The sequence below is a fragment of the Macaca nemestrina genome, chromosome 5 (genome assembly GCF_043159975.1).
Source record: "Macaca nemestrina isolate mMacNem1 chromosome 5, mMacNem.hap1, whole genome shotgun sequence".
NCBI classification, from domain to species: Eukaryota; Metazoa; Chordata; class Mammalia; order Primates; family Cercopithecidae; genus Macaca; species Macaca nemestrina.
In genome coordinates, this window is record NC_092129.1 from 128,443,714 (window position 1) to 128,471,367 (window position 27,654).

The 27,654-nt window shown below is 36.7% G+C and overlaps 1 protein-coding gene across 1 annotated transcript in view; it reads right to left on the reverse strand.

Moving 5' to 3' along the window:
- Positions 1-27,654, reverse strand: part of LOC105490829 (tubulointerstitial nephritis antigen) — a 90,515-nt gene that overhangs the window by 55,323 nt on the left and 7,538 nt on the right. The window contains 3 exon segments of the mRNA XM_011756769.3: positions 16,414-16,528; positions 22,030-22,119; positions 22,777-22,840. Of these exon segments, the coding sequence (XP_011755071.2) occupies positions 16,414-16,528; positions 22,030-22,119; positions 22,777-22,840 (269 nt within the window).

Genomic DNA, 27,654 nt, shown 5'->3' on the forward strand with positions numbered 1-27,654 from the left:
ACTGCACTCCAGCCTGGGCAACAGTGCGAGACTCCATCTCAAAAAGAAAAAATAAATAAGAAAGAAAAAAAGGACTTCTGGAAGTGTGTAAAAGCAACTGTGCAAAAGTATGATGTCTTAAGAGTCCAGGTTAAAGCCCTGGCAAAGTCAGTTTTGGCTGCCATCTTTCCAAGAAGCCAATTAAATTGTATGAAACTTGTTCTGTTCATTTCATTAAAAAAAACTAGAACCCAATAACCTGTTATTTCCCAAACTTTCTAAAGAGATGACTTTCACTTCCAGAAATAATCGGGCTTAAATCAAATAACGATTTGTTTATTAATTTTTCATCAGTTGTTTATATATGTTCACACGCACACACCAATCATTTCTGAGCGTTCTTTAAAGTTTTGAAAGTGTTTTAATGTTTTAATACTTATTATTTTATTTTGTCTTCTCAATATTCCTGTGTGATATACTCATGGACAAACATTATTAACTCTTTTTTATAAATGAGAAAACTAACTTTTAACAGTTAAAAGGCATGTTGAGTCCCTTAGTTAAACAAGAAATGCTCCTAGGACTACACTCAGGCTTCAAAATTCTTAACTTGCATCATTTCTATTGTTTCCCTGCTTTATCAGAAATAAATGGCTAATTTGCAGCAGAAGTAAAATGTTAAAAATCTTTACCAATTTAAAAGTTTTATGATTGTGCCTTGAGCCAGTTATATTACTGATCTGGTTGGTATCTTGCATTAAAAAAAAAAAATTACTTCTGATAAGTACATAATAGCTTCCAGGACTAAAACAAGGAACGTTTAGAATTTATACATCTGCTTGAAAAGGTTTTCATCCAAAATAATTTATAAATTTGTATTTTACTAGGGGAGTTCAGTTTTGACTTCAAAAACTATTACCACATGATAAGAAAATTATTATATCCTGAGGTCCATTACTGCTGTTTAGATGATGGAAGAAAGTGCCAAAAACACCAAGCAGATCATTGTGAAGTGCTGGCATGATAACTTCAAGTATGATATCATAGACAGCTAAGTGATTTGGGGGTTTTGATGTCATTAGATGGACTGCATTGCAGAATCTTAGGGTTGGGGCAGAATACATTTATTGCTTTGGGTAGATAATTTGAGAGATACAGACTCACTTTTGAAAGGTGCCTTCCGAGCTGGGGCAGAAATATACATATCTTAAAACTCATACCCTCCAATTTTGCATTATTTGTTTGTCAGTGTGCCTTTAAGTATTTACAATACTAAGTTGCCTCATGTTTTCAGAAAAATAGGTGGAGTGTCAATTGTTATTTTATCACTTTAAAATTTCAATTTAATGACAAAGCTAGGATATTTTCCTTCTCTTCTACTGATACAATAAACATGTAACTATTACTTTAAACACAATTCAGCAGGGTTCGGTTATTTAGAAATTGACCTCCACATTTGAAAGCCTACCAGAGTTCTTTGCATATGGGAGATACTCAAAAATTTTTAATAATAGTAATGAAATACATATCTATCAGGTAAAAGTATGTTTTCCTCCATAGGCACATTAAGTTAAATTATAATACCAGCATGCATTTGTTGCTTTTATGATTTATTCTTTAAAAATGAAAAAATATAAATGGTGAATCCTTCTCAATAAGACAAGACAATAGTGAAACAACAAGCAAAATAACATTTTTATTAAAACCTTATTTACCAATCCACTAAGCCAGATCAATTTATGAAGATCATCTGTTGGATTTTCAAGACTTTTACCATTTATTTATTACTGCTTTTATTAAAAATGAGCTCCTAGGATTTGAGGCCCAGCAGGTACATATTTTTTTTATTTGCTTCATGATATCAGCTAATCTGATACTATAAAACCACAGAAAATTTTCTACTTCATTATTACATAATTACTGTATTTCTCTGTAAAGTAAATTGTTTAGAGTTTGTAAATAAAGGTAAGCATCACAGAATAACAGCTGTAAGGAACTGGTAATAGAAGTTTGGCTTTAATGAATGATACATTTGTTTTTAATTTATTTTGCTTAGTAAAGCAAAAGAATCAAGAAGATCACCTGATAGTGACAGAAATTCCAAAATGACACTGGCTTAAGTAGGTAGAAATTCATTTTTAAGAAAGACTTATATGATTTCATATAGATATGCTTAATTCTTTTAATTGTTGAAAAATATTTTAATCAGGATCTAACTATATTTCCAAATCAGTATTAGCCAAATTTGATGTTCAATGTGAGCAGTCTCCCTGCTTCAGTATTTCCATTTTAAAATGAGAAATTAAAGACACTGTGGGCAAATATGAGAATTAAATACAGCAATAAACACTGGAGAATTGTATAACATTTGCATTTAATTAAATTAAAATCTCTAAAAGAGTGGTGGAAATGTAATCATAGTGTAGCTTGAGATAAACTGATCAATTCTCTCAGGAACCTCAGAATAAATTCTAAACATTCTTACAATTGAGTCTATATCTACACAATATCCTCTGCGTGCATCAGCCCCTCTATTTGTAGTTGTATTTCCCCCCACCCATTTAAACTTGGATGCTCACAGTGACCTGATAACCAAATGAAGCAACAGAGAATGAAATTCTGTTATGACCTTTACAATCTAAGGTCAGTGGCTATGAATACCAAGAAATTTTGGAACTATTTGATACTGGGGATGAAAGGGCTAATTTTCTAGTTGCTAATGACTAAATGAATTTCTCATCTTCAGCAATATTTGTCTTTATGCCTTACCTTTAAAAGAGATATTCTTTGATAAGTCTCTAGTTTTTTATTATATATTATATATATATATTAGAGTAATATTTTAATAATCTACTTCTTATAAAGATCAATATGTACAGTAATTGCCTATTTCCCAACCCCACCCTGCACCCCCCTCAACACCCCTACCCAGGCTGCTATCACTAAGTTCTACCCTGTGGAATGTAAGAAGAAGCATCATTTGGCAGCTTCTGAGATCTTTCCTTACGAGACAGCTGGCACTTGACTTTTGCTCCTTTGTCTTGATCTTTTGTATTTTTCTGCTGGCAGAAATGTAGGCATTACAGATGGACATAGAGCAGTCCTGTTGAACCATTACATGACCTTGGAAATAAAGGTGTTGGGCAATGGAACAACAAGAAGAATGAAGTGTGGGTATCCAATACCACAGAGTACAATTCCAGCACAGGGCTACCCACTTCCAGATTTACTGGTGAGAATTCAGTTTCTATCTCATTTAAGCAACTGTCATTTTGAATTTTTGTCACTCTCAGTTGAGCCTAATCATAACTAAAACAGCACACATAATTGCCATTAAAGTTGCTAGGGCAATGTCATATTTCATTGAACCCAAGGCATCATCAAATGTAAGAAAGCATCTCAATTTCAGATGTGTTAACGAGTGAAAAAAATATGCATCTGAAAATGGATGAACTGTGATATTTCCTTAAATGAGTTCGTTAAAACACTAGTTCTGAGGAATTTTAATAGGTAATTACAAAAGGAGTGAATAAAATCGTTCTGAGAAACACCGGTTTTGAAAATTAGGTTTTTGTCTTCACTGCATTATTTTTTACAAACTGCTAAATGTATATGAGCTCTAAAACATGGTAATAATGTTCATGATGTTAAATGTTCAGGATTTGGTCCAATGCAAAATATTTTATTTTATTTCATTTACTTCATATCATTTTTATTGTGAAGCAGATCAATGAACTAATCTTTTCTTTTTTTTTTTTTTTTTTTTTTTTTTTTTTTTTTTTTTGAGACAACTTGCTCTGTCCCCCAGGAGTGCAGTGGCAGGATCTAGGCTCACTGCAACCTCCACCTCCCGGGTTCAAATGGTTCTCCTGCCTCAGCCTCCCGAGTACCTGGGACTACAGGTGCACACCACCATGCCCTGCTAATTTTTCTTTTAGTAGAGACGGGGTTTCACCGTGTTAATTGGGATCGTCTCAATCTCCCGACCTTGTGATCTGCTCACCTAGGCCTCCCAAAGGCGTGAGCCACTGCGCCCAGCCGAACTAGTGTTTTATGGAACATAACTTTAGGACAAGACAGAGCCAGACATGGAGAGGCCAGAGAATAGGTGCCTGTACTATGAACACACAAAATGATTTTAGGAATCTACTTTTTAACAGCCTAAAATATCTATTCATAGAGAAGAAAATAATACATTTTTACATTTATTTTGAAGATTTGTCCTCCAGTGATCAATTAGGTTCCACTGTGCTGTTCAAGCCATATTCAATTTTACCACAGTGTTATTCATCAGACTGTGACTAGTGCAGAAATATCAAATTGAAAACGTGAAAATTTATTTGAGCGATAAGACATTCATTCTGCTACAAGTGCGGGTGAATAAGGAGTGAGGCCAGGTGTATATTTTCTAAAGTTTACCGAAGGGTGTGAGGTTCCATTCTGAGAGGGCCAGAAATAGTAAGAAGAAAGAAACACAAGTTTGACGCTCTTTGAATTTTAAAATTCTTAATTCAGTGACAGCAAGAACAACTATCATCCTACTGTGTCCTCAGCTTTTCCCTACATGGATGAAAAAATTCTGAGATGAGCTGAAGGAAACATGTACAAACACAGACTCCACCGTAGCATCTGGTCCTGCCCCTCTTCCTCTCTTCTACTGCACCATCAGCCCTGCCTGTATTCCAGAAGCCTGATGCCATTTGCCTTACATTCATGTGTGTGGGAGCTAAACATCAATTTTATGGAGAAAATGGTCATTATTGCCCAATATTACATAAAGTATGTAACTATATAACTGTGTTTTTCCCTTTTATGCTCAACATTTTGGTTTCTACAGAGGCTTCTGTTTATATATGACATATGGTATTGCAATCAAGTAGGAGATGTTTGTTCAGACAGGGTTATTCCTAGTCAAATCAAAAATTTCAAATCCCAGCCGGGCACAGTGACTCACATCTGTAATCCCAACATTTGGGAAGCTGAAGCGGGTGGATCACCTGAGGGCAGGAGTTCGAGACCAGCCTGGCCAACATGACATAAACCCTGTCTCTACTAAAAATACAAAGATTAGCCGGGCTTGGTGGCAGGTGCCTGTAATCCCAGCTACTCAGGAGGCTGAGGCAGGGAGAATTGCCTCAGAAATCGGGAGGCAGAGGTTGCAGGGAGCAGAGATAGCAGCGCTGCACTCCAGAGTGGGCAACAGAGCAAGACTCTGTCTCAAAATATATATATATATATATATATATACACACACACACACACGCACACATATATATATTCAAATCCCATGAACAATAAAAACTAAACTTGGAAAATTACTTTAAGATTTTTAAAGATATTTCTTTTGCCTCAGTACTTGGCCGTCATTGAAATATATTTCTGAAAGGAAAAAAGAAATCCTTATATTATTACTGATGACTAGAGAAAAAAATCCAGGCTATCAACTGCTATGTGTTATCTAGAGTATAATAAAGTATCCAGATGATTAAAAAAATTTTCCATTTCTCACCTCAAAAATCATTGGCTTTAAAAGACTTTTTATTATAAAATAAATAAAGTATTATTTTATTTTAACTTCCAACAAACTATAGAAACTATAACATGTTTTTCTTTGTTAGTTAATGCCAACATATTCACATATATTGGATGACTGAGAAAGGATGCTGTTCTGGTTAGCTCTGAGGTTGACTCAAACAATTTTAGAATATTTTACTTACAGCAATTTGATATTATATAATATAGTACACCAACAGGTTTTAAATGCCATACTAGCCTGCTTAGTATTTTAGTTGTTTCCAAATAGTTCCACCTTACACATAATACTCACCTGTAATATCTTTAGTAACCTAATTAGTCTCCTTGGGGAGTAAATAAAAATAATTTCAAAATTGTTAAAGAAAAAAATTTTAATGGAGCCAAGCATAAAAATGAAGTCTTAATTTTCGTATTTCTATGTGAAAATAGTATTTTTTCACAACATTTTTAATATTTATAATAAGATAGAACACAGTGAAGCTTCTTGGTGCTATCTCCACTCCGCAATTCACAAGCACTTGAACATTATGTCTGGAAAAACAATCAGGTATAGAGTTGATTTGATTTGATATAAGAGCATCATAGAACTCTCAGTTCACCAGAAATATATAAACTCTATCAGAGCCAATAAATCCAGGCCTACACCTTTCTTTATAAAAGAAAATGCTCCAAATAATGAAGGTGTTACTAACTTAGTCCTTACAACATTAACTTGTCTCAGAACACTGCTATTCTCCCAAGGTCAATACAAGGGAGAAAGAACATCTTTATATATTACATAATAACATTTATTTAATACTTTACTATATCTAAGTACTGTGCGAAGCATTTCGCATCCAGTATTTCATGGGACTTATGCAGCCCTGTGAGCTAGATACTACAACCATTGTCATTTTGTGCAGAAGGAGACTGAGGTAATAAGTGAAGGAGCCAGTAGACACGTTACGAGAATAATGACTTAAGCTAAGGAATGAAGCCTGGAAACCAGCCAGGGAAGGAAGGAGCTTTCCCAGGAATTCAGGATGACTCATGGCTTATTTTTTCCCACCCAGGGAAAATAATTTCCCGAATCTAAACTCTTACCCAAGCAATATGGCCAAGGAGATGTTTATGGACGGAGGTGCATGGAAATTTTCAGTATGCTTGAAATCATATCACTGTTGGCTACTGCCCACTCTAGCTGTATGTATAGTCTATCATACATTGAAAATGATTTTTTAAAAGTTGGGGAAAAGTGTATGAGGGGGGGTGAGGGGGATGCACCAGTAATCGAGAAGAATTCCCACAAAAAGAAATTCATTGTCATGGTAATTAGAGGTAGTTTGATATCATATATTGGGTTTTTCTATGTAGTCAACAGACTAAGAACTAGTTATAAAACTAACTGGTAGCTATAGCTTTCCAAAGCTTCCAGTTCAACTCAGTTCATACTTGCTTCATGTTCTTCCTAGAAACACTTGCTATTATTTCTGATTCTATTCTACCTGGCTTCATATTAAAACATCTCTAACACTCGGAAATGTAGTCCTAACTACTATGCCCTAGAAATAAGATGCATTTCCTTGACTTACATCGTAAATGTAATAGAACTCTTACTGGTTCCGCTGAATTTTTCTTATTGCTTTCCTGGAATTACTCGACAATTCCAGGCATTGTAACTTATGCTGTAATTCAAAGCACTAGGTAATTTAAAATTTTCCCAACTCATCATTAAGAGTTTTAATTTAAATATCACCACAGTGACTTTTATGCAAACAAATCCCAGGAGGCAATAAATGATTTTGAATTAAATTTCCTTTTCTTTGCTATGGTGAGTGGAAACTTGGGAAAGAAATGTAACTCATTTTCTCTAGAACATATAATATTCCAAGCTGCAGAAATTAGTTTATAAAGGATATGTTAGAAATACTTTTCAGGAAATATATAGAGACTCATAAGTGAGTGTGTGGCCCACCGTGGCCCTCAATAAAAGCAAGTGAAAGAGCAAACCTTATAAAGGTCTGTCCTCTTTTCTTAAATAATGCTGCCTATTATTTTTTCTCACTGGGTAGGAACAAAAATGAGAAATAAAACAGAAAAAAAAACTCTTTTTCAGTTCATCATACAGTTAGGTCACTCAAAATCATAAATCAGAGCCACATCTCTAAAGATTTAAGTCTTATGATTGTAGGGGAGACCCAGAAGTATATCAAAGCTGAATATTTCAGAAAGTTAGCTTTGGTTAAGAGATTAAAAGTCTTTTTACTACTTTGAACCTGAATTGGCCAACGCTATATTGGAACTCTACTAACTGGAGTAAGTAGAGTTAGTAGTTCCATTTAGTGTTGGCCAATTCAGGAACTCTAATAACTTTTAGGGGAACGGATTTTTTAGATGTCCTGTCTATGCACTGTAAATAATTCTGTGGTGGCTCTTAACCGCTCTCAATCTCGGCGTGACTTAACTTCTCGACCTCAATTTGCCTGTCTTTAAAATGTGAGTAATGATAGTATCCACTACATCATGCTGCTGGGGAAATTAAATGAGATCATGTATGAAACTGTAAGTGCTTTAACACACAACCACTGAATAAACACCTGTTAGGATGTTCTCTGATACTAGTTATAATTTAGAGGGCCCTGCTACTGGAATCTGAATTGTAACGATAACTCAGGTGATTACAACACTCAAAAGCAAAGTACATTAAACATTTGAAGAGAAACCTGTGCATTTACAACTCATCCAACAGCAAACAACAATCTTGCTTGCTAAAGCTGCTGAGAGCTTCCAGGCAGCTGAGACTGGATGTCTTCATTGGAGGGTGGAGAGGCTACACTCCAGCAGCCTGGAAGCACCACTCTACCCTGGGCATTCATAACAGGCCTTAAATACAATCAGCATCTCAACTGGAAAGTGTATGTGCCTGGAGAACACCACACATTGGGTGGTAACACTGCAGATTTGTGAGTAAGAGGTTGGTAAAAACAAGAGAGGTAGCAACTTTTTTGTACAAGATACCTATTAGCAGATGATGACACCTCTTAAAAATTAAAGGGAAAACCCAGTAAGATAGTTCAAGGCATAAGAATGTTAGAAAACTTGAGGTAATTTTACAAGGAAGTTTGCCGGGTCATCAGGCAAAATTAGAAGATATTCTTTTAACAGAAATATTGAGGATTTTTGAGGATCGACCTTTACTAATCATCAAAGCCTATATGTCTAAAGATACCAACATTTATTTTATTCCAATATGATAATGGATATTCCTATAGACAGGACAAAATAACTGTGTTTAGGTAAAAAAGAAAAATTGGAACAATGACCTGCTGAAGCATTGGCACACTGAATAACCAATAATCCGAAATTCGTATTTGTGTGAAGTCATTAGCAACGTAAATGAATATTCAATTCTTCTTTTTCTGGATTATCAATTTTATTTTATTATTATACTTCAAGTTCTGGGATACATGTGTAGAATGTGCAGGTTTGTTACATAGTTATACATGTGCCATGGTGGTTTGCTGCACCCATCAACCCATCATCTACATTAGATATTTCTCCTAATGCTATCCCTCCCCTACCCCCAATCCACTGACAGGCTCCAGTGCATGATATTCCCCTCCCTGTGCCCATATGTTCTCATTGTTCAACTCCCACTTATGAGTGAGAACATGCAGTGTTTGGTTTTCTGTTCCTGGGTTAGTTTGCTGAGAATAATGGTTCCCAGCTTCATCCATGTCCCTGTAAAGGACATGAACTCATCCTTTTTTATGGCTGCATAGTATTCAACAGTGTATATGTACCACCTTTTCTTTTGTTTTTGTTTTTTTTGTTTTTTGTTTTTTTTTTTGAGACGGAGTCTGGCTCTGTCACCCAGGCTGGAGTGCAGTGGCGCGATCTCGGCTCACTGCAAGCTCCGCCTCCCGGGTTTACGCCATTCTCCTGCCTCAGCCTCCCGAGTAGCTGGGACTACAGGCGCCCGCCACCTCGCCCGGCTAGTTTTTTGTATTTTTTAGTAGAGACGGGGTTTCACCGTGTTAGCCAGGATGGTCTCGATCTCCTGACCTCGTGATCCGCCCGTCTCGGCCTCCCAAAGTGCTGGGATTACAGGCTTGAGCCACCGCGCCCGGCCCCACCTTTTCTTTACCCAGTCCATTATTGATGGGCATTTGGGTCGGTTCCAAGTCTTTGCTATTGTGAATAGTGCTACAATAAATATATGTGTGCATGTGTCTTTATAGTAGAATGATTTGTAATCCTTTAGGTATATACCCAGTAACAAGATTGCTGGGTCAAATGGTATTTCTAGTTCTAGATCCTTGAGGAACTGCCCCACTGCCTCCCACAATGGTTGAGCTAATTTACACTCCCACTAACAATAAAAAAGCATTCCTATTTCTCCACATCTGCTCCAGCATCTGCTGTTTCCTGACTTTTTAATGATTGCCATTAACTGGCATGAGATGGTATCTCACTGTGGTTTTGATTTGCATTTCTCTAATGACCAGTGATGATGAGATTTTCTTCATATGTTTTTTGGCCGCATAAATGTCTTCTTTTGAGAAGTGTCTGTTCATATCCTTTTCCCACTTTTTGATGGGGTTGTTTGTTTTTTTCTTGAAAATTTGTTTAAGTTCCTTATAGATTCTGGATATTAGCCCTTTGTCAGATGAATAGATTGCAAAAATTTTCTCCCATTCTGTAGGTTGCCTGTTCACTCTTATGATAGTTTCTTCTGCTGTGCAGAAGCTCTTTAGTTTAATTAGATCCCATTTATCTATTTTGGCTTTTGTTGCCATTGCTTTTGGTGTTTTAGTTATGAAGTCTGCCCATGCCTATTTCCTGAATGGTATTGCCTAGGTTTTCTTCTAGGGCTTTTATGGTTTTAGGTCTTATGTTCAAGTCTTTAACTCATCTTGAGTTAATTTTTGTATAAGGTATAAGTAAGGGGTCTAGTTTCAGTTTTCTGCCCGTGGCTAGCCAGTTTTCCCAGCACCATTTATTAAATAGGGAATCCTTTCCCTATTGCTTGTTTTTGTCAGGTTTGTCAAAGATCAGATGGTTGTAAATGTGTGGTGTTATTTCTGAGGCCTCTGTTCTGTTCCATTGGTCTATATCTCTGTTTTGATACAAGTACCATGCTATTTTAGTTACAGTAGCCTTGTAGTATAGTTTGAAGTCAGGTAGCCTGATGCCTCCATCTTTGTTCTTTTTGCTTAGGATTGCCTTGGCTATATGGGCTCTCTTTTCATTCCATATAAGATTTAAAGTAGTATTTCCTAATTCTGTGAAGAAAGTCCATGGTAGCTTGATGGGAATAGCATGGAATCTATAAATTATGTTGGGCAGTATGGTCATTTTCACAATATTGATTCTTCCTACCCATGAGCAAGGAATGTTTTTGCATTTGTTTGTGTCTTCTCTTATTTCCTTGAGCAGTGGTTTGTAGTTCTCCTTGAAGACATCCTTCACATCCATTGTAGGTTGTATTCCTAGATATCTTATTCTCTTTGTAGCAATTGTGAATGAGAGTTCACTGATGATTTGGCTCTCTGTTTGTCTGTTATTGGTGAATAGGAATGCCTGTGATTTTTTCACATTGATTTTGTATCCTGAGATTTTGCTGAAGTTGCTTATCAGCTTAAAGAGATTTTGGACTGAAATGATGTGGTTTTCTAAACATACAATCATGTCATCTGCAAACAGACAATTTGACTTCCTCTCTTCCTGTATGAATACACTTTATTTTGTTATCTTTCCTGATTGTCCTGGCCAGAACTTCCAATAGTATGTTGAATAGTAGTGGTGAGAGAGGGCATCCTTGTCTTGGGCCAGTTTTCAAAGGGAATGCTTCCAGCTTTTGCCCATTCAGTATGATATTGGCTGTGGGTTTGTCATAAATAGTTCTTATTGTTTTGAGATATGTTTCATCAATACCTAGTTTATTGAGTGTTTTTAGCATGAAGGGGTGTTGAGTTTTATCAAAAGTCTTTCTGCATCTATTGAAATAATCATGTGGTTTTTGTCATTGGTTCTGTTTATGTGATGTTTGGATATGTTGAACCAGACTTGCATCTCAGGGATGAAGCCAACTTCTTCATGGTGGATACGCTTTTTAATGTGCTGCTGGATTCGGTTTGGCAGTATTTTATTGAGGATTTTCACATCGATGTTCATCAGGGATATTGGTCTGAAATTTTCGTTTTTTGTTGTGTCTCTGCCAGGTTTTGGTATCAGGATGACGCTGGCCTCATAAAATGAGTTAGGGAGGAGTCACTCTTTTTCTATTGTTTGGAATAGTTTCAGAAGAAATGGTACCAGCTCCTCTTTGTACCTCTGGAAGAATTTGGCTGCGAATTTGTCCGGTCCTAGACTTTTTTTGGTTGGTAAATCATTAATTACTGCCTCAATTTCAGAACTTGTTATTGGTCTTTTCAGGGATTCAACTTCTTCCTGGTTTAGTCTTGGGAGGGTGCCTCTGTCCAGGAATTCATCATTTCTTCTAGATTTTCTAGTTTATTTGCATAGAGGTATTATAGTATTCTCTGATGGTAGTTTGTATTTCTGTGGTATCATTGGTGTTATCCCTTCACCATTTTTTATTGTGTCTATTTGGTCCTTCTCTCTTTTCTTCTTTATTAGTCTGGCTAGTGGTCTATCTATTTTGTTAATCTTTTCAAAAAACCAGCTCCTGGATTCACTGATGTTTTGAAGGGTTTATCATGTCTCTATCTCCTTCAGTTCCGCTCTGATCTTAGTTATTTCTTGTTTCTGCTAGCTTTTGAATTTGTTTGCTCTTGCTTCTCTAATTCTAATTGTGATGTTAGGGTGTCAGTTTTAGATCTTTCTCATTTTCTCCAGTGGGCATTAAGTGCTATAAATTTCCCTCTAGACACTGCTTTAGCTGTGTCCCAGAGATTCTGGTACGTTGTGTCTTTGTTCTTATTCATTTCAAAGAACTTATTTCTGCCTTAATTTTGTTATTCACCCAGTAGTCATTCAGGAATCGGTTGTTCAGTTTACATGTAGTTGTGCAGTTTTGAGTGAGTTTCTTATTCCTGAATTCTAATCTGATAGACAGTTTGTTATGATTTCTGTTCTTTTGCATATGCCGAGGAGTGTTTTACTTCCAATTACATGTTCAATTTTAGAATAAATGCTATGTGGTGCCAAGAAGAATGTATATTCTGTTGATTTTGGGTGAAGAATTCTGTAGATGTCTATTAAGTCCGCCTGGTCCAGAACTGAGTTCAAGTCCTGAATCTTCTTGTTAATTTTCTGTCTCATTGGTTTGTTTAATATTGGCCGTGAGGTATTACAATCTTCAACTATTATTATGTGACAGTCTAAGTCTCTTTGTAGGTCTTTAAGAACTCGATTTATGAATCTGGGTGCTCCTGTATTGGGTGCATATATATTCGTGTTAGTTAGTTCTTCTTGTTGCCTTGATCTCCTTATCATTATGTAATGCCCTTCTTGGTCTTTTTGATCTTTCTTCTTTCTTTCTTTCTTTCTTTCTTTCTTTCTTTCTTTCTTTCTTTCTTTCTTTCTTTCTTTTTTTTTTTGAGATGGAGTCTCGCTCTGCCGCCCAGGCTGGAGTGCAGTGGCCGGATCTCAGCTCACTGCAAGCTCCGCCTCCCGGGTTCACGCCATTCTCCTGCCTCAGCCTCCCGAGTAGCTGGGACTACAGGCGCTGCCACCTCGCCTGGCTAGTTTTTTGTATTTTTTAAAGTAGAGACGGGGTTTCACCGTGTCAGCCAGGATGGTCTCGATCTCCTGACCTCGTGATCCACCCGTCTCGGCCTCCCAAAGTGCTGGGATTACAGGCTTGAGCCACCACGCCCGGCCAGATCTTTCTTTATTTAAATTCTGCTTTATCAGAGATCAGGATTGCAACCTCTGCTTTTTTTTTATCTTTCCACTTACTTGGTAAATATTCCTCCATCCCTTTATTTTGAGCCTATGTGTGTCTTTGCATGTCAGATGGGTCTCCTGAATACAGCACACCAATGGGTCTTGACTTTATTCAATTTGCCAGTCTGTGTCTTTTAATTGGGGCATTTAACCCATTTACATTTAAAGTTAATATTGTCATGTGTGAATTTGATCCTGACATTATGATGCTAGTTGGTTATTTTGCCCATTAATTGATGCAGTTTTTTCATAGTGTCAATGGTCTTTAAATTTTGGTATGTTTTTGCAGTGGCTGGTATCAGTTTTTCCTTTCTATATTTAGTGCTTTCTTCAGGAGCTCTTATAAGGCAAGCCTGGTGGTGACTAAATTCCTGAGCATTTGCTTGTCTGTAAAGGATTTTATTTCTCCTTTGCTTATGAAGGTTAGTTTGGCTGGATATGAAATTCTGAGCTGAAAATTCTTTTCTTTAAGAATGTTGAATATTGACCCCCACTCTCTTCTAGCTTTTAGGGTTTCTGCAGAGAGATCTGCTGTTAGTCTGATGGGCTTCCCTTTGTGGGTAACTTGATCTTTCTCTCTGTCTGTCCTTAACACTTTTTTCTTTCATTTTAACCTTGGTGAACCTAACAATTATGTGCCTTGGGGTTGCTCTTCTCGAGGAGTATCTTTGTGGTATTCTCTGTATTTCCTGAATTTGAATGTTGGCCTGTCTTGGTAGATTGGGGAAGTTTTCCTGGCTAATATCCTGAAGTGTTTTTTCCAATTTGGTTCTATTTGCCCCATCACTTTCAGGTACACCAATCAAATCTAGGTTTGGTCTTTTCACATAGTCCCATATTTCTTGGAGGCTTTGTTTGTTCCTTTTCATTTGTTTTTCTCTAATCTTGTCTTCATGCTTTATTTCATTAAGTTGATCTTCAATCTCTGATATCCTTTCTTCTGCTTGATTGAATCAGGTATTGATACTTGTGTATGCTTCATGAAGTTCTCGTGTTGTATTTTTCAGCTCCATCAGGTCATTTACGTTCTTTTCTCAACTTGTTATTCTGGTTAGTAGTTCCTGTAATCTTTTATCAAGGTTCTTAGCTTCCTTATGTTCGGTTAGAACATGCTCCCTTAGCTTGGAGGAGTTTGTTATTATCCACCTTCTGAAGCCTACTTCTAGCAATTAGTCAAACCTATTCTCCGTCCAATTTTGTTCCCTTGCTTGCAAGGAGTTGTGATCCTTTGGAGGAGAAGAGGCATACTGGTTTTTGGAATTTTCAACTTTTTTGTGCTGGTTTTTCCTCACCTTTGTGGATTTATCTACTTTTGGCCTTTGATGTTGGTGACCTTTGGATGGAGTTTTTGCATGGGCATCCTTTTTTTGATGTTGATGCTATTGCTTTCTGTTTGTTAGTTTTCTTTCTACCAGTCAGGCTACTCTTCTGCAGATCTGCTGGAGTTTGCTGGAGGTCTACTCCAGACCCTGTTTGCCTGGGTATCACCGGCAGGGGCTTCAGAACAGCAAAGATTGCTGCCTGTTCCTTCCTCTGGAAACTTCATCCCAGAGCAGCACCCACCAGATGCCAGCCAGAGCTCTCCTGTATGAGGTGTCTGTTGACCCCTGCTAGGAGGTGTCTGCCAGTCAAGAGGCACTGGGAGAAAGTCTGTCCCTTAACAGAGTCCCTCTGGAAGCTTCATCCCAGAGCAGCACCCACCAGATGCCAGTCAGAGCTCTCCTGTCTGAGGTGTCTATTGACCCCCACTGAGAGGTGTCTCCCAGTCAGGAACCCACTTGAGGAGGCAGTGTGTCCCTTAAAAGAGCTCGAGCACCATGCTAGGATATCCACTGCTCTCTTCAGATCTGGCAGGCAGGAATATTTAAGTCTGCTGAAGCTGCTCCCACAGCTGCCCCTTCCCCTAGGTTCTCTGTCTCAGGGAGATAGGAATTTTGTCTATAAGCCACTGACTGGAGCTGCTGCCTTTCTTTCAAAGATGCCCTGCCCAGAGAGGAGGAATGTAGAGAGACAGTCTGGCTAAGTGGTTTTGCTGTGCTGTGGTGAGCTCCACCCTGTCTGAACTTCCAAGTGGCTTTGTTTACACTGTAAGGGGAAAACCGCGTACTCAAGCCTCAGTAATGGCCGACACCCCTTACCCCACCAAGCTCCAGTGTCCCAGGTCAACTTCAAACTGCTGTGCTGGCAGTGAGAATTTCAAGCTGGTGAATCTTAGCTTACTAGGCTCTATGGGGGTGGGATATGCTGAGCAAGACCACTCAGTTCCCTGGCATCAGCCCCCTTTCCAGGACAGTGAATGGTTCTGTCTCGCTGGCATTCCAGGCTCTACTGGGGTAAAAAAACAAAACAAACAAACAAAAAAAACCTCCTGCAGCTAGCTCAGTGTCTGCCCAAATGGCCACCCAGTTTTGTGCTTGAAACCCAGGGTCCTGGTAGTGTAGGCACCTGAGGGAATCTCCTGGTCTGTGGACTGCGAAGACTATGGGAAAAGCATAGTATCTGGGCCAGAATGCACCATCCCTCACAGCACAGTCCATCATGGCTTCCCTTAACTGGGGGAGGGAGTTCCCAGACTCCTTGCTCTTCCTGGGTGAGGTAACACCCTATCCTGCTTCTGCTCGCCCTCCATGGGCTGCACCCACTGTCTAACCAATCCCAGTGAGATGAACCAGATACCTCAGTTGGTAATGCAGAAATCACCCACCTTCTGCGTTGGTCTCGCTGGGAGCTGCCAACCAGCTGTTCTTATTCCGCCATCTTGCCAGGCCATTCAATCATTCCTAAAGGAGACTATGTCTAATTGGTAACAGTAAACTTGCAAAGCCCACATGAAACTTTTGAGGGGTTTAACAACCATTTGGGGAAAGGATTTTTTATTTTTGTGACAAAATTATGACTCTGAAAGCTCAAAACTCATTATTTTAGTGATTTATAATTGCTTTTAATGCACACATGAATACACTTTTACAAATACGTGCACATACATGAATCAGAAGGAACACTTACTGTCATTTCATTCATGCTCAGGAGCATGGGACTAGGTGGCAAAGTGCCAAGGCGAAATTTGAAACCATCTTCTAAAGTCATTCCCCAAAATTGGCTGTAGTTCTGTGCTGTCCATCTGCCTTACAAATGAAGAAGAAAAATATACACAGGTTATGTGACATCATTTTTACAAATACATGTTCCTTTATATTTCCAAAATTCAACAGCAACAAATCTCACAATATGAGAATTATCACAGGCTATTGTTTATATAAATGATACATTATTGATTATTTTAATAATCAAGGGTATGAGATACTCTTCCTAAATAAGGTACATTTCAAGTATTTTAATGATTCATATGAGGAACATAAGACCATATTAATGTAGGTTAATGCTAAGAATATGAAATGTTTACATACCACAAAGAGATTAAGTGTTAATGAGGCCAATATATGTAGTTTCCTTTAAATGCCATTAAATACATCTTAGAAAGAAGCTTAAATATACAGAAATGTACTGATACGTTAAATAGGTTAATACATTTTCTTTAAAATTTATATTTGAAAAGAAATGAACAAAGTAAAAATGTATGCATGAATACTGAAGGACAAAATAGTTATAATTTTTAAAAATGACATCAGTGCTAATTTTTAGATATTGAAATATTCTATTATGTATTAAATGAGTTCATTTGTGTTAAGTGCTCAATCATCTTAGTTATTAATAATAATAAAAAATCAGTTGATGTGAAATTAGGTAACAAAAGTGCATATTTTCATAGAGACATATTTTGTGCTCTTAATTAGAAAAAAAAATTTCTCTTCAAAATTCAATATTGAAATTTGAAGACAAACAAAATTTTTTTACTAGATGATAGTAGATAAAAAATTAGAAAGATGCAAGTAATTTAATCATTGCCTATTCTGAATTATCTACCACTTGAGGTCAATATATTTTCTGTACTTATGTCAAATTTAAACCCTGTCCTGCTATGTTTATCACCAAAATCATTTATAATGTGATAGGCTCCTATGAATCATTGAAAACACAATTTAATTTTTAATAATATACCTCACAAGTTAATGTTTTTCTTCGTATAAGATCTGTTAGTTCATAAAATCCTTAGAAACTTAGCTACAATTTAAAGTGCAATCTCCATTACCCAAGGAATCTCAATAAGAGAACCTCTGAATATAAGAGATGTTGTAGTATAATTCAAAAGGCTAACAGGGCAAAATTGGGCAAAATTTGGCAAAATTGTGACATCAGTAAAGTGTTTTTGTTGCCGTATGTTAGTAGTTTTCCAACATCATGTCAGAGATGTTCATAGGTTATTTAATTGAGCACTCAATTTGGTTAGTAGAGTGATAGTTTAAGAAAATAAAATAAAAGATAGGAGAAATAATAGGAAATAGGGTTTATTACAAATACTAAGGGTAATAAACTCTGTGTGTGTGTCTGTGTGTGTGTGTGTGTGTTGATGCTTGTGCATGGGTGTGTGTACTAGATCAGAAAGTAAGATGTATGTGCTGTGAGATATGCTCAAAAGTGTGAAAGGTATGACTAATCTATAACATCCTTCTTGACTTAGACTTATAATTTTCATTTTAATCCAATTTAGCATTTATTGAACTTTCTTAATTGATCTGTCATATTCTCTAATAAACACTGAGAACATAGATATGAATAAACTTTTCTACATTTAAGAAGCTCATACCTTAAGAAAAAACACAAAGATAGAAATGACTTCGGCGTGTGTCATCTATCAGCAGTAGATCAAAAGATGATCAAAAGATTCAAACATAACTGAAAGAGTTGGCAAATTTTTTACATAAAGCAAATTTAGTTCTCTATCTGGAAGGATAAGAATGAGTTTGGTGACCACATATGAAAGAAGAGAGCATTTGTTTAAAGTAAAGGTAACTCTTGAGCAAAGCATGCAAGTTTGAAGTTGGGTGGCATGTGTAGGGAATGACAGATAAGTTAAATGCTTAAACTAGGAGAGAGGATAGGGACACAGGGGCTGAAAATGGTACAAAAGATAACGTAGTAAAAAGCTTTTGGGCCAACATATTATTTTTGCTAAGGGCAATACATGTTTCACAAGCAATGGGGTTCCATTGAGAATTTCTGGAAACAGAGACAAGTCAGATAATTTCAAACTAGGCTTGATAAAGAAATGCATTAGAATATAGTCTAGAATGGAAGAAGTAAATATCTAAGAGAAACTTTTAGTGCGGGAGTTAGCAATACCTACTGACTGAGAATAAAAGGAAGGAAAAATCAAACTAACTTCAAATTTTCAAGTTGACCAGATAGAGCAAGATGCCAGTAATTAAGAATAGGTAGAAGTTAATCACTGCAGTTTGGGGTGAGCGGGTTTTGAGAAAACAGTGAAAAATGAAAGCCAACTTATCCACTAAATCAAATTTTGAGTTCATAAGAAAGAATCTATTTGTCTAGCCTTTGAACGTAGGCTGGCCTAGTAACTTGCCTTACCCAATAGAAAGCAGTAGAATTGAGATCGTGAAACTTTCAAGCATAAGCTTCAAGGGAGGACTGGGGCAGCTTCCACATATGCCCCATCAGAATAGTAATTATGAGAAGAAGCCAAAGCTAGCCTGCTGGAGAAACGTGGCCCAATCAACAACCAGCACCAACCACAAGATATAGTGTAAGGCCATCACAGACAATTCAACCTCAGTTGAGGCTCTATTGACACAGGAGTAATTCCAGAAGAGAGCAGCAAAACAGCCTCAGTTGAACCTATTCCAAATTGCTGATGTGAAAAGATGAAAAGTTTATGGTTTTAAAATGTTGAATCTTGGAATGGTTTGTTACACAGCAGCAGGTAATTGAAACACTTATATATCTCCCTTTATTCCACTAACTTGCTGATTATTACTTGTGCCACTAATGTAGCACTTATATTCTCCCCTATTATTAGAAATCCTTTTATAAAGGTATGGCAGTGTTGGCTCCTCAACTAGATGGTAAATTCCCTTAACATAGAAATTATTTGTTTTTTTGTTTTGTTTTGTTTGAGACAGAATCTCACTCTGTTTCCCAGGCTGGAGTGCAATGGCATGGTCTCAGCTCACTGCAACCTTCACCTCCTGGGTTCAAGCAATTCTAGTGCCTCCACCTAATGAGTAGCTGGGACTACAGGCCCATGCCATCACACCCGGCTAATTTTTGTATTTATGGTAGAGATGGGGTTTCACCATGTTGGCCAGGCTGATCTCAAACTCCTGACATCAAGTGATCTGCTCACCTCGGCCTCCCAAAGTGCTGGGATTACAGGCATAAGCCACTTCGCCAGGCCGAAATTATTTATGTGTATCCTCAGCCATGCCACCAGTAGAACATATGTTTTATTAATGTCAACTGATTACATTAAAAAATAATACAGAGAATAAATAAGCACTGAAGTACATTACATAGAATAAAGACTTGGATCTAAAATACTGTCAAGATGTGGGAAAGAAATATTTTAAAGCCAAGATTGCATATTTGGTGTAGGCTATTTTTAAAAGCACTTAATAAATACTGAATGATATAATATGATTATATTTTTACACGTAAAAACAATTTGAGCATCATGAAAAAAGAATAGCTGAGAATTAGAACTTTCTTTTAAATTTAAAGACTTCTCCCCTTTTTTGCCCTGGTAAATAATTTTAGTTTTATTTCTTGTCTTTATAGCTTGTTCCTTTTACTTAACTTTTTTTCCTTTGGTTTTTGTATGTTTCCTTTTGCTCCAATTATACTTCATTTTCTACTCTTTGAAAGTTATGTGATGTCTAATATTTGCTACTAAAATGCAAAGCCCATGCCTCTTAAGTAGCCCTAGGGCATGCTCAAAATAAATAAATCATGGAAAGAACGTTCTTCCTTCCAAGGAAGATATTAGGTTGGTGCAAAAGTAACGGTAGTTTTGGCCAAAACCACCATACACTTTTGCACCAACCTAATAGCATTCCCAACAACCTCTGTACTCCTAAGTGTGTTTTATTAAGTGTACCACATTGGTTTAGACTGTGGTTTCTCATGTACTTTTAATAGTGGAAAGCTAGGCTCCTCTATTTTGGTTTCTTGGAAGTGTATGTTAATTAGATCTAGCATTTGAACACTTTTAGGAATCTGATTCAATTTTCCAAGATGGCACATACTCTCATGTTCTTTGAATAATTTAAATATGATTTGCCACAGAAAATTATAATTGGTTTTCCCTAGAAATGCTTAAAATGTCATCAAGTTATCTTCTAAAATATTGATTTAACACAAACACACACACTCACACACACACAGAGGAACTGAGAATGGTTTAAGGATATTAATATCAACAAATGTGACTTTCTATATGTTTTGTATCTTCCAAGAAAAAACTTTGAATACATTGAAATTTAGTATCCCCATTATGCTGGGAAACAACATGTTATATGTGGAAGGAGATTATACTTCCATTTTATAAAAATACATCTCCAGATTATTTCACTTTTCTAATTGCTCAATAATAGATCTTTTTATGTGAAGTCTTTTCCAGAAATGTGGAAGATGTTATCAAGGATATATCGAGATTTGATCAATGGCAGTGGAGAAATCCTGAAGCAGATACCAGCTGGCCTGTTCCTCTTCCTTTTAATTCTATGATAAAAGTCAGTGTTGGTGCCTGTATCTTTTTCTTTTTCTTTTTCTTTTTCTTTTTTTTGACAGGGTTTCACCCCCAATGCCCATGCTGGAGCGCAGTGGCGCAATCTCGGCTCACTGCAATCTCCGCCGCAATCTCCGCCTCCCAGGCTTCAGTGATTCTCATGCTTCAGCCTCCTGAGTAATGGGATTACTGGCATGCATTACCATGCCCAGCTAATTTTTTCTGTGTTTTCAGTAGAAATGGGGTTTCACTATGTTGTCCAGGCTGGTCTTGAACTCCTGGCCTCAAGTGATCTACCCACCCGCCTCGGCCTCCCAAAGTGCTGGGATTACAGGCATAAGCCACCTTGCCAGGCCAGTGCCTACATCTTAATTTCCTCTGTGTAGATGGAGAAGCCATCTAATTTTTCAATCTATACGAGAGCATCAGTTATTTCCAATGTTTCAGTGTCAATCATCCCTATCTTTAGTGTACTATTAAAGTAAAGTAGCTCAATCTGTCTTTTGATTCAACTGTAAGTGACATTGGCTAGATACCCATCATTTCAGTGAAATTATTTAGATTGGCTTGTTATTTGAATATCATCCTTGTAAGGTCAGATTCTACCCATGATAGCTAAGCATGTGATTGACTTGGTGAGGGCAGTAGCAGAGAAAGAGATGGTTAGTATGAATAAATGAATTTTGATGACTTCTGATTTTGCCTAAATACTTATCCAAAGTAGCTTTACTCCACTTCCCTTACCTACACCATGACACTGCTCTTTCCTAACTATGCTCTAGATTTCTTATTTGATCATTTTAATTACTTAATGTTTACCTTTGCATTCCAGTTTTACATGCTTTCTATCTCCCTTTCTATTTCTCTCCCACTCTTTCTTTTTAAATAATGAATGATCATTTATAGAAACCAAGCAATACATTGAAACCTGCATAGTAAATGGCAGTGTCAAGAAGCATATAAAGCAAGATTTCTCTCACCCATAGTCTCCTTTATTGACCTGTTCAATTAATTCTGGACGAACAAGGCATACATGCTGGGAACATTTCCATTGCTGTCCTGAGCATGTGCTGTAAAGATAAGATGATTACAAAAGTGGCTTGGTCTTTATGAAGTATATTTCAATTAGTAAAAAGAGTTATACATTGTTAAGGCATAAAACATAATGTCTTGATTAATGTTAGCCATATGGTTATTTGATTCTTGGCAAAAATAAATTGTAAAACATACGTTAGCTACCATTCAATATGCTGTAATCCTCTACTCCAGGCAATTAACAAATGATATGATCACACATCCATTGAAGTTTGAAAACATAAGCCAAATTGGACAGTAGATTCCATGTACTTGTATTTGGAAACTTTCTGCAGGCTAGTCCTTTTAAAGCAGCCTGTTTTTATATAGTTATTGTGCTCAAAAAACACAACTTGTCTGTAGGGTATCAGAATATTATAATTAAGAGGTACATTTAATGCAGACCTGTTGTATGATGGAGACCCATTGTCAGGAACATCAACCTCAAACATTAAAAGATATTCATGATCAAATTTTCAAAATCCCTTAAAATTAAATATGCTTATACAAAGTTACAAGCATATGATGTCTTATGACATATGATTCTGTCTATACATACATAAATATATGCTTTGTTTCACAAATATTTCTTTTATTTGAAGAAAACATACACACACAGTAGAACTCAGTTCTGTACCACTTAAATTTATTACCAGGAGTTGCAGTTTTCTTTAATTACTGATCCCTCTTCATAATGTTGACCTTCTTTGAAGCAACCTGTCAAAGTAACATGTAAAGAAATGAAAATCCTAAACTAAGTAATAAAGCGCATTAACATAAAATGTAACCAAAAATCGTAGTTAGTTTTTCAAATATGCAGACATGTTTGGTGCCAAAAAAGCTGATAGAAATCCATGTCTGGTTTGTGTTAAGGTTTGCATATCGAAATCTTCTGGGCTTGTTTCAACGCTTTTATCTTTAAACTGCATATTATGTTCCAACAGGGAGGATTTGCAAAGCATGAAAACAAGATTACCAAGGGATTAATCACTATGCTTAAAAAATAATTAATGCTTTTAAGTAAGTAAGCAATATAATAGTATTTGAATTGATTTATGGCATTTCTCATTAAAAAAACAACTAATTAAGTCTCATAAGTGCTTATAATTAATTGGATATGACTGGAGCAAGTAGCCTATAGCTTTGGACTCAAAATACCAGGTCACTTCATTGAATTTACCTTACAAAGACAAATTCTATTTTTTTTCTTTAGGATCCGAATAAGAGAAAAAATTCATGAAATCATAGCCATTTGCCTTCCAAATCCAAATGTTTCTTAACTATTAACTGAAACTGGTTATTAACTGCTTTATGAGATTATATGAACTACTCAAAAGAGATGACTGGTGAATCATTATCATATAAAAACCATTAGTAACATATTGTAAAAATAGTGCTCTGCTTAAAAATTTAAATTCCTTTTGAAAATATAATCTGCTTAAATTCAAAATTAACACTAAATTTGCAAAAGTGACTCAACATTGTTTATTGAAATTGTTTTTGATAGAAACATGTAATTGATATTTTATGCCAATGGCCTCTAGTTAAACAAAACGAATTTTAACCTTTTATTCATAAAAGCATAGGGCAAACTATAGGTTTAGAAAGCTTTCCAAGGGACCTTGTTAACTTCTAGCCACAATGTTACAAAGCTAATATTTTAATAGAAAATATTTCACAACTGCCCCTCCCCTGGATATTTTGCAGTCCAATGTTCTACTTAATGAATCTAATTATTTATGTATTTGCATCTATGCATCCCTTTCACGTGGAATTTTGATACTTCACAATCATGGGGGTAAGAAAAGGAAACCACCTGTCTCCTGACCACAGTTTTCCTAATACAGCAAACGTGAGATGTGGGAAGATTGAACTTTACATCAAATACATGGTTTTAATTGCTACATAAGATTAGACTCCTTTCATAACTGAATCCACAGTCTGTTTCTAATTTAAAGAAATCCTAAAATTGTTTACCACCCAGAAACAACAGCAAATCCATGCAACAATCAAAGTTTTCATTCAAAGCCAAGAGAAGTACTTCCCTGACCATTCTTAAAAACTGAGCATGTGGAATAAAAACAAAGCTGATTTATAATCATACCTCGTGAATCTTGAGTGTTCAACATATGAATTCCATGGATAAATGGAACAGAGGTCTCAAGCATCCTTAAGGAAAAAAGACTGTCCCTTCTCTGACTTATACTCAGCTAATAATTTTGAAGTCAGGAGAACGCCATCACCAAGCCACCCCAAATCACTAAATTTAATGTTAACAAAATTCAACACTAAATTTAATGTTAACAAAAACTCCATTTCTTGGTCATCTTTCCTTAATGTCATGTAAGAGATAACTATGAGACACTGTATTCACTTTAATCTTGCATGAGAATTATTCTCTTTAACAAAAGGCATAATCGGTTACTTCAGACCCCGGTCAAGGTGCTGACGCAGTAAAGCATGAGCCTATATACAATACCCAGAAGCAGTCCACTCACTCCTTTGCTACAATCCTTCCCAACTCCAACGGATCCCTCATTTCCCACACAGCATTTACAGAGATCTTCAAAAAATATACATCATGTCATTTCCTACTTAAAATCTTCATTTCCCATCAAATTGAGAATAAGACCAAACTTCTTACTATAACCTGTAAGGCCTTATCCAAAATGTTTCCACCCTAATCTCTGCACTTATCACTCCTGTCGAGCTGACTGGGGTGGAGGTTCCCGGAGGGATGAAGGATTAGCATAAGTGTAGTGAGGATAGCGAGAAGTAGGTGGATATAATTTGGAGGTAACTCAAAGGGAATCACTCATGGATTGAGTTTGGTGAATGAGGGAAAAGAGGAATCAAAGATATCTCATGAGGACTTTGGCTTGAGTAACAAAGAAATGGTACAGCTACCACTAAAATAAGAAACAGGCTTGTGTCAAGAAATCAAGACTGCTACTGTATATACTTTAGATTTAGATAACACCTAGGCTAGACATCCTAACAGAGATATCAAGTAGACAGCAGTTTATAAAAGACCAGAGTTAAGCCAAGGCTGGAGTATGAATTTGGGAGACACAAACATCCATATCTACTTTTTCAAACCCAAGACTACATAAGGGTCTTTTGGAGAGAGTGTATGTAGGGAAGAAAAGGTGGTCCAGGACTGAGCTCAAAACACTGCATCTGATAGACATTCAGAAAAGGAAACTGGGAAGGAGTGACCTGTGAGGGAGAATAGAATTGAGGAGAGGGTGGTGTCATGAAAAACAGGGTTAAGAAAGTGTTTCGTACGCTCTAGGTGGTCAGCTGCATACAGTACTATTGAGAGGCCAAGAACAAGAAAACAGACATCTGAATATTGCATTTAGTAATGTAGGAACTGCCAATAACCCTGCCAAGAGAAATTTCAGTGAAGTAGCAGTGAGTTGACATCCTGTAGGAATGGGTTGATGAGAGACTTGGAATAAGAAAGTAAATTTTTCTTTCAGATATTTTGTCATAAAAGGAAAGAAGGGAATGAGATGGTAGCTGGTTAAAGACATGAAATTAAGGGAGAGCTTTTTTAAAGTTGGGAAAGGCAAAACCACATTTTGGAAATTAATGGTTAATCCACATGTATTAGCCTGTTCTCACACTGCTAATAAAGACATACCTGAGACTGAGTAATTTGTAAAGCAAAGAGGTTTAATGGACTCATGGTTCCACGTGGCTGGGGAGGCCTCACAATCATTGCAACAGACGAAGGAAAAGCAAAGGGACATTTTATACAGTGGCAGGCAAGAGAAAGCTTGTACAGGGCAACTCCTATTTATAAAACCATAAGATCTCATGAGACTTATTCACTACCATGAGAACAGCATGTGAAAAATCTGCCCCCATTATTCAATTACCTCTCACTGGGTCCCTCCCAAGGCAGGTGAGAATTATGGGAGCTACAATCCAAGATGAGATTTGGGTGGTGACACAGCCAAACCATATCACCAGGAGAAAAGAAAACAAAAAAAAAATGATGCTTGAGGAGAAAGAGAGAGCAAGAAAGCGAGAGAGAATGGTAGAGATGGAGGTACTGAAAAGACAAAAGATGGGATTCAGAACTCAAAAGGGAGAATCAATTCAAGGTAAGCAGTAACCCAGATTACTGTAGGTTGAAAACTATGATTGTGGTGATATGAAAGAATTCCTGTCTGGTAGCTATACTTTATCAGTAAAATATGTCTAGAGCTCCTCAGAGTGAGTTAATTAATTGGTTACACACATAGCATCTTGACCAACAGAACAAAGTAAAACAAAGCCAAAACTAATGACTGTTGAAATTAAGGCAGTTTTTGCAACTTTAACAGCATTTAAAGCAATATTAGTCAAATCATATATTTGGAGAATGAAATAGTTTATCTTCTTGAATTAAGAAAAGATGATAATACATTGTCTATAATTTATTTTAAAATAGTTCATCATAGTGTATTATAAGTATCTGTGCTGGTCTAAACTTCACTTCTTCTTTTTTTTTTTTTCTTTTGAGACAGAGTCTTGCTCTGTCGCCCAGGCTGGAGTGCAGTGGCGCAATCTCTGTTCACTGCAAGCTCCACCTCCCGGGTTCACGCCATTCTTCTGCCTCAGCCTCCTGAGTAGCTGGGACTACAGGCACCCACCACTGCGCCTGGCTAATTTTTTTGTATTTTTAGTAGAGACGGGGTTTCACCGTGGTCTCAATCTCCTGACCTTGTGATCCACCTGCCTCAGCCTCCCAAAGTGCTGGGATTACAGGCGTGAGCCACCGCACCTGGCCAACTTCACTTCTTGAACTGCAAAAAGATAATAATATGTTGTCTATAATTTATTTTAAAATAGTTCATCATAGTGTATTATAAGTATCTGTGCCGGTCTAAACTTCACTTCTTGAATTGTGAAAAGATAATGATAAGTTGTCTATAATTTATTTTAAAATAGTTCACCACAGTGTATTATAAATATCTGTGCTGGTCTAAACTGTCGGAAAGGCAGTTGCTTGCTCTAATCAGGAATCCATCCCCCTTCAGTGGCTTTCATTCTGAAAGACCAGACTTTGGAGCAACTGCTACAAGTTCTTCCATTGCCCATATTTTGATCAACCCTAGAGTATTAGTATAATAAATGTCAGAAATGGGTTTTATTATTAAAATTCATGACTTGTTAATCAGCATAATTGTGATAAATAATTAATTCCCATTGGTTAAATTCTATTTTTTTTTTTAACTTATGAGGCTAACCTAAAATATTTCAAAGTCACATCCCACCCTTGTATCCCATAGTTTATATGTATCTCTTAAACTCAAAAGCACCTGTACTCTTAGACTTGGTACTCTAAGACTGATATTTGTCCTGTGTACTGTGTCCAGCCAAGTAGAAAGGAAGAATTGTCATTCTCTGATAGCCACTGTACAGGTAACAGAATCCTACCTCTGTAATGTTATCACATGTGCCTCTAATAAATTTTTCATGCAGCGTAGATGTGGGAACACCTAAAAGGACCGGAACTGAAGACTTCCTGAAGCTTA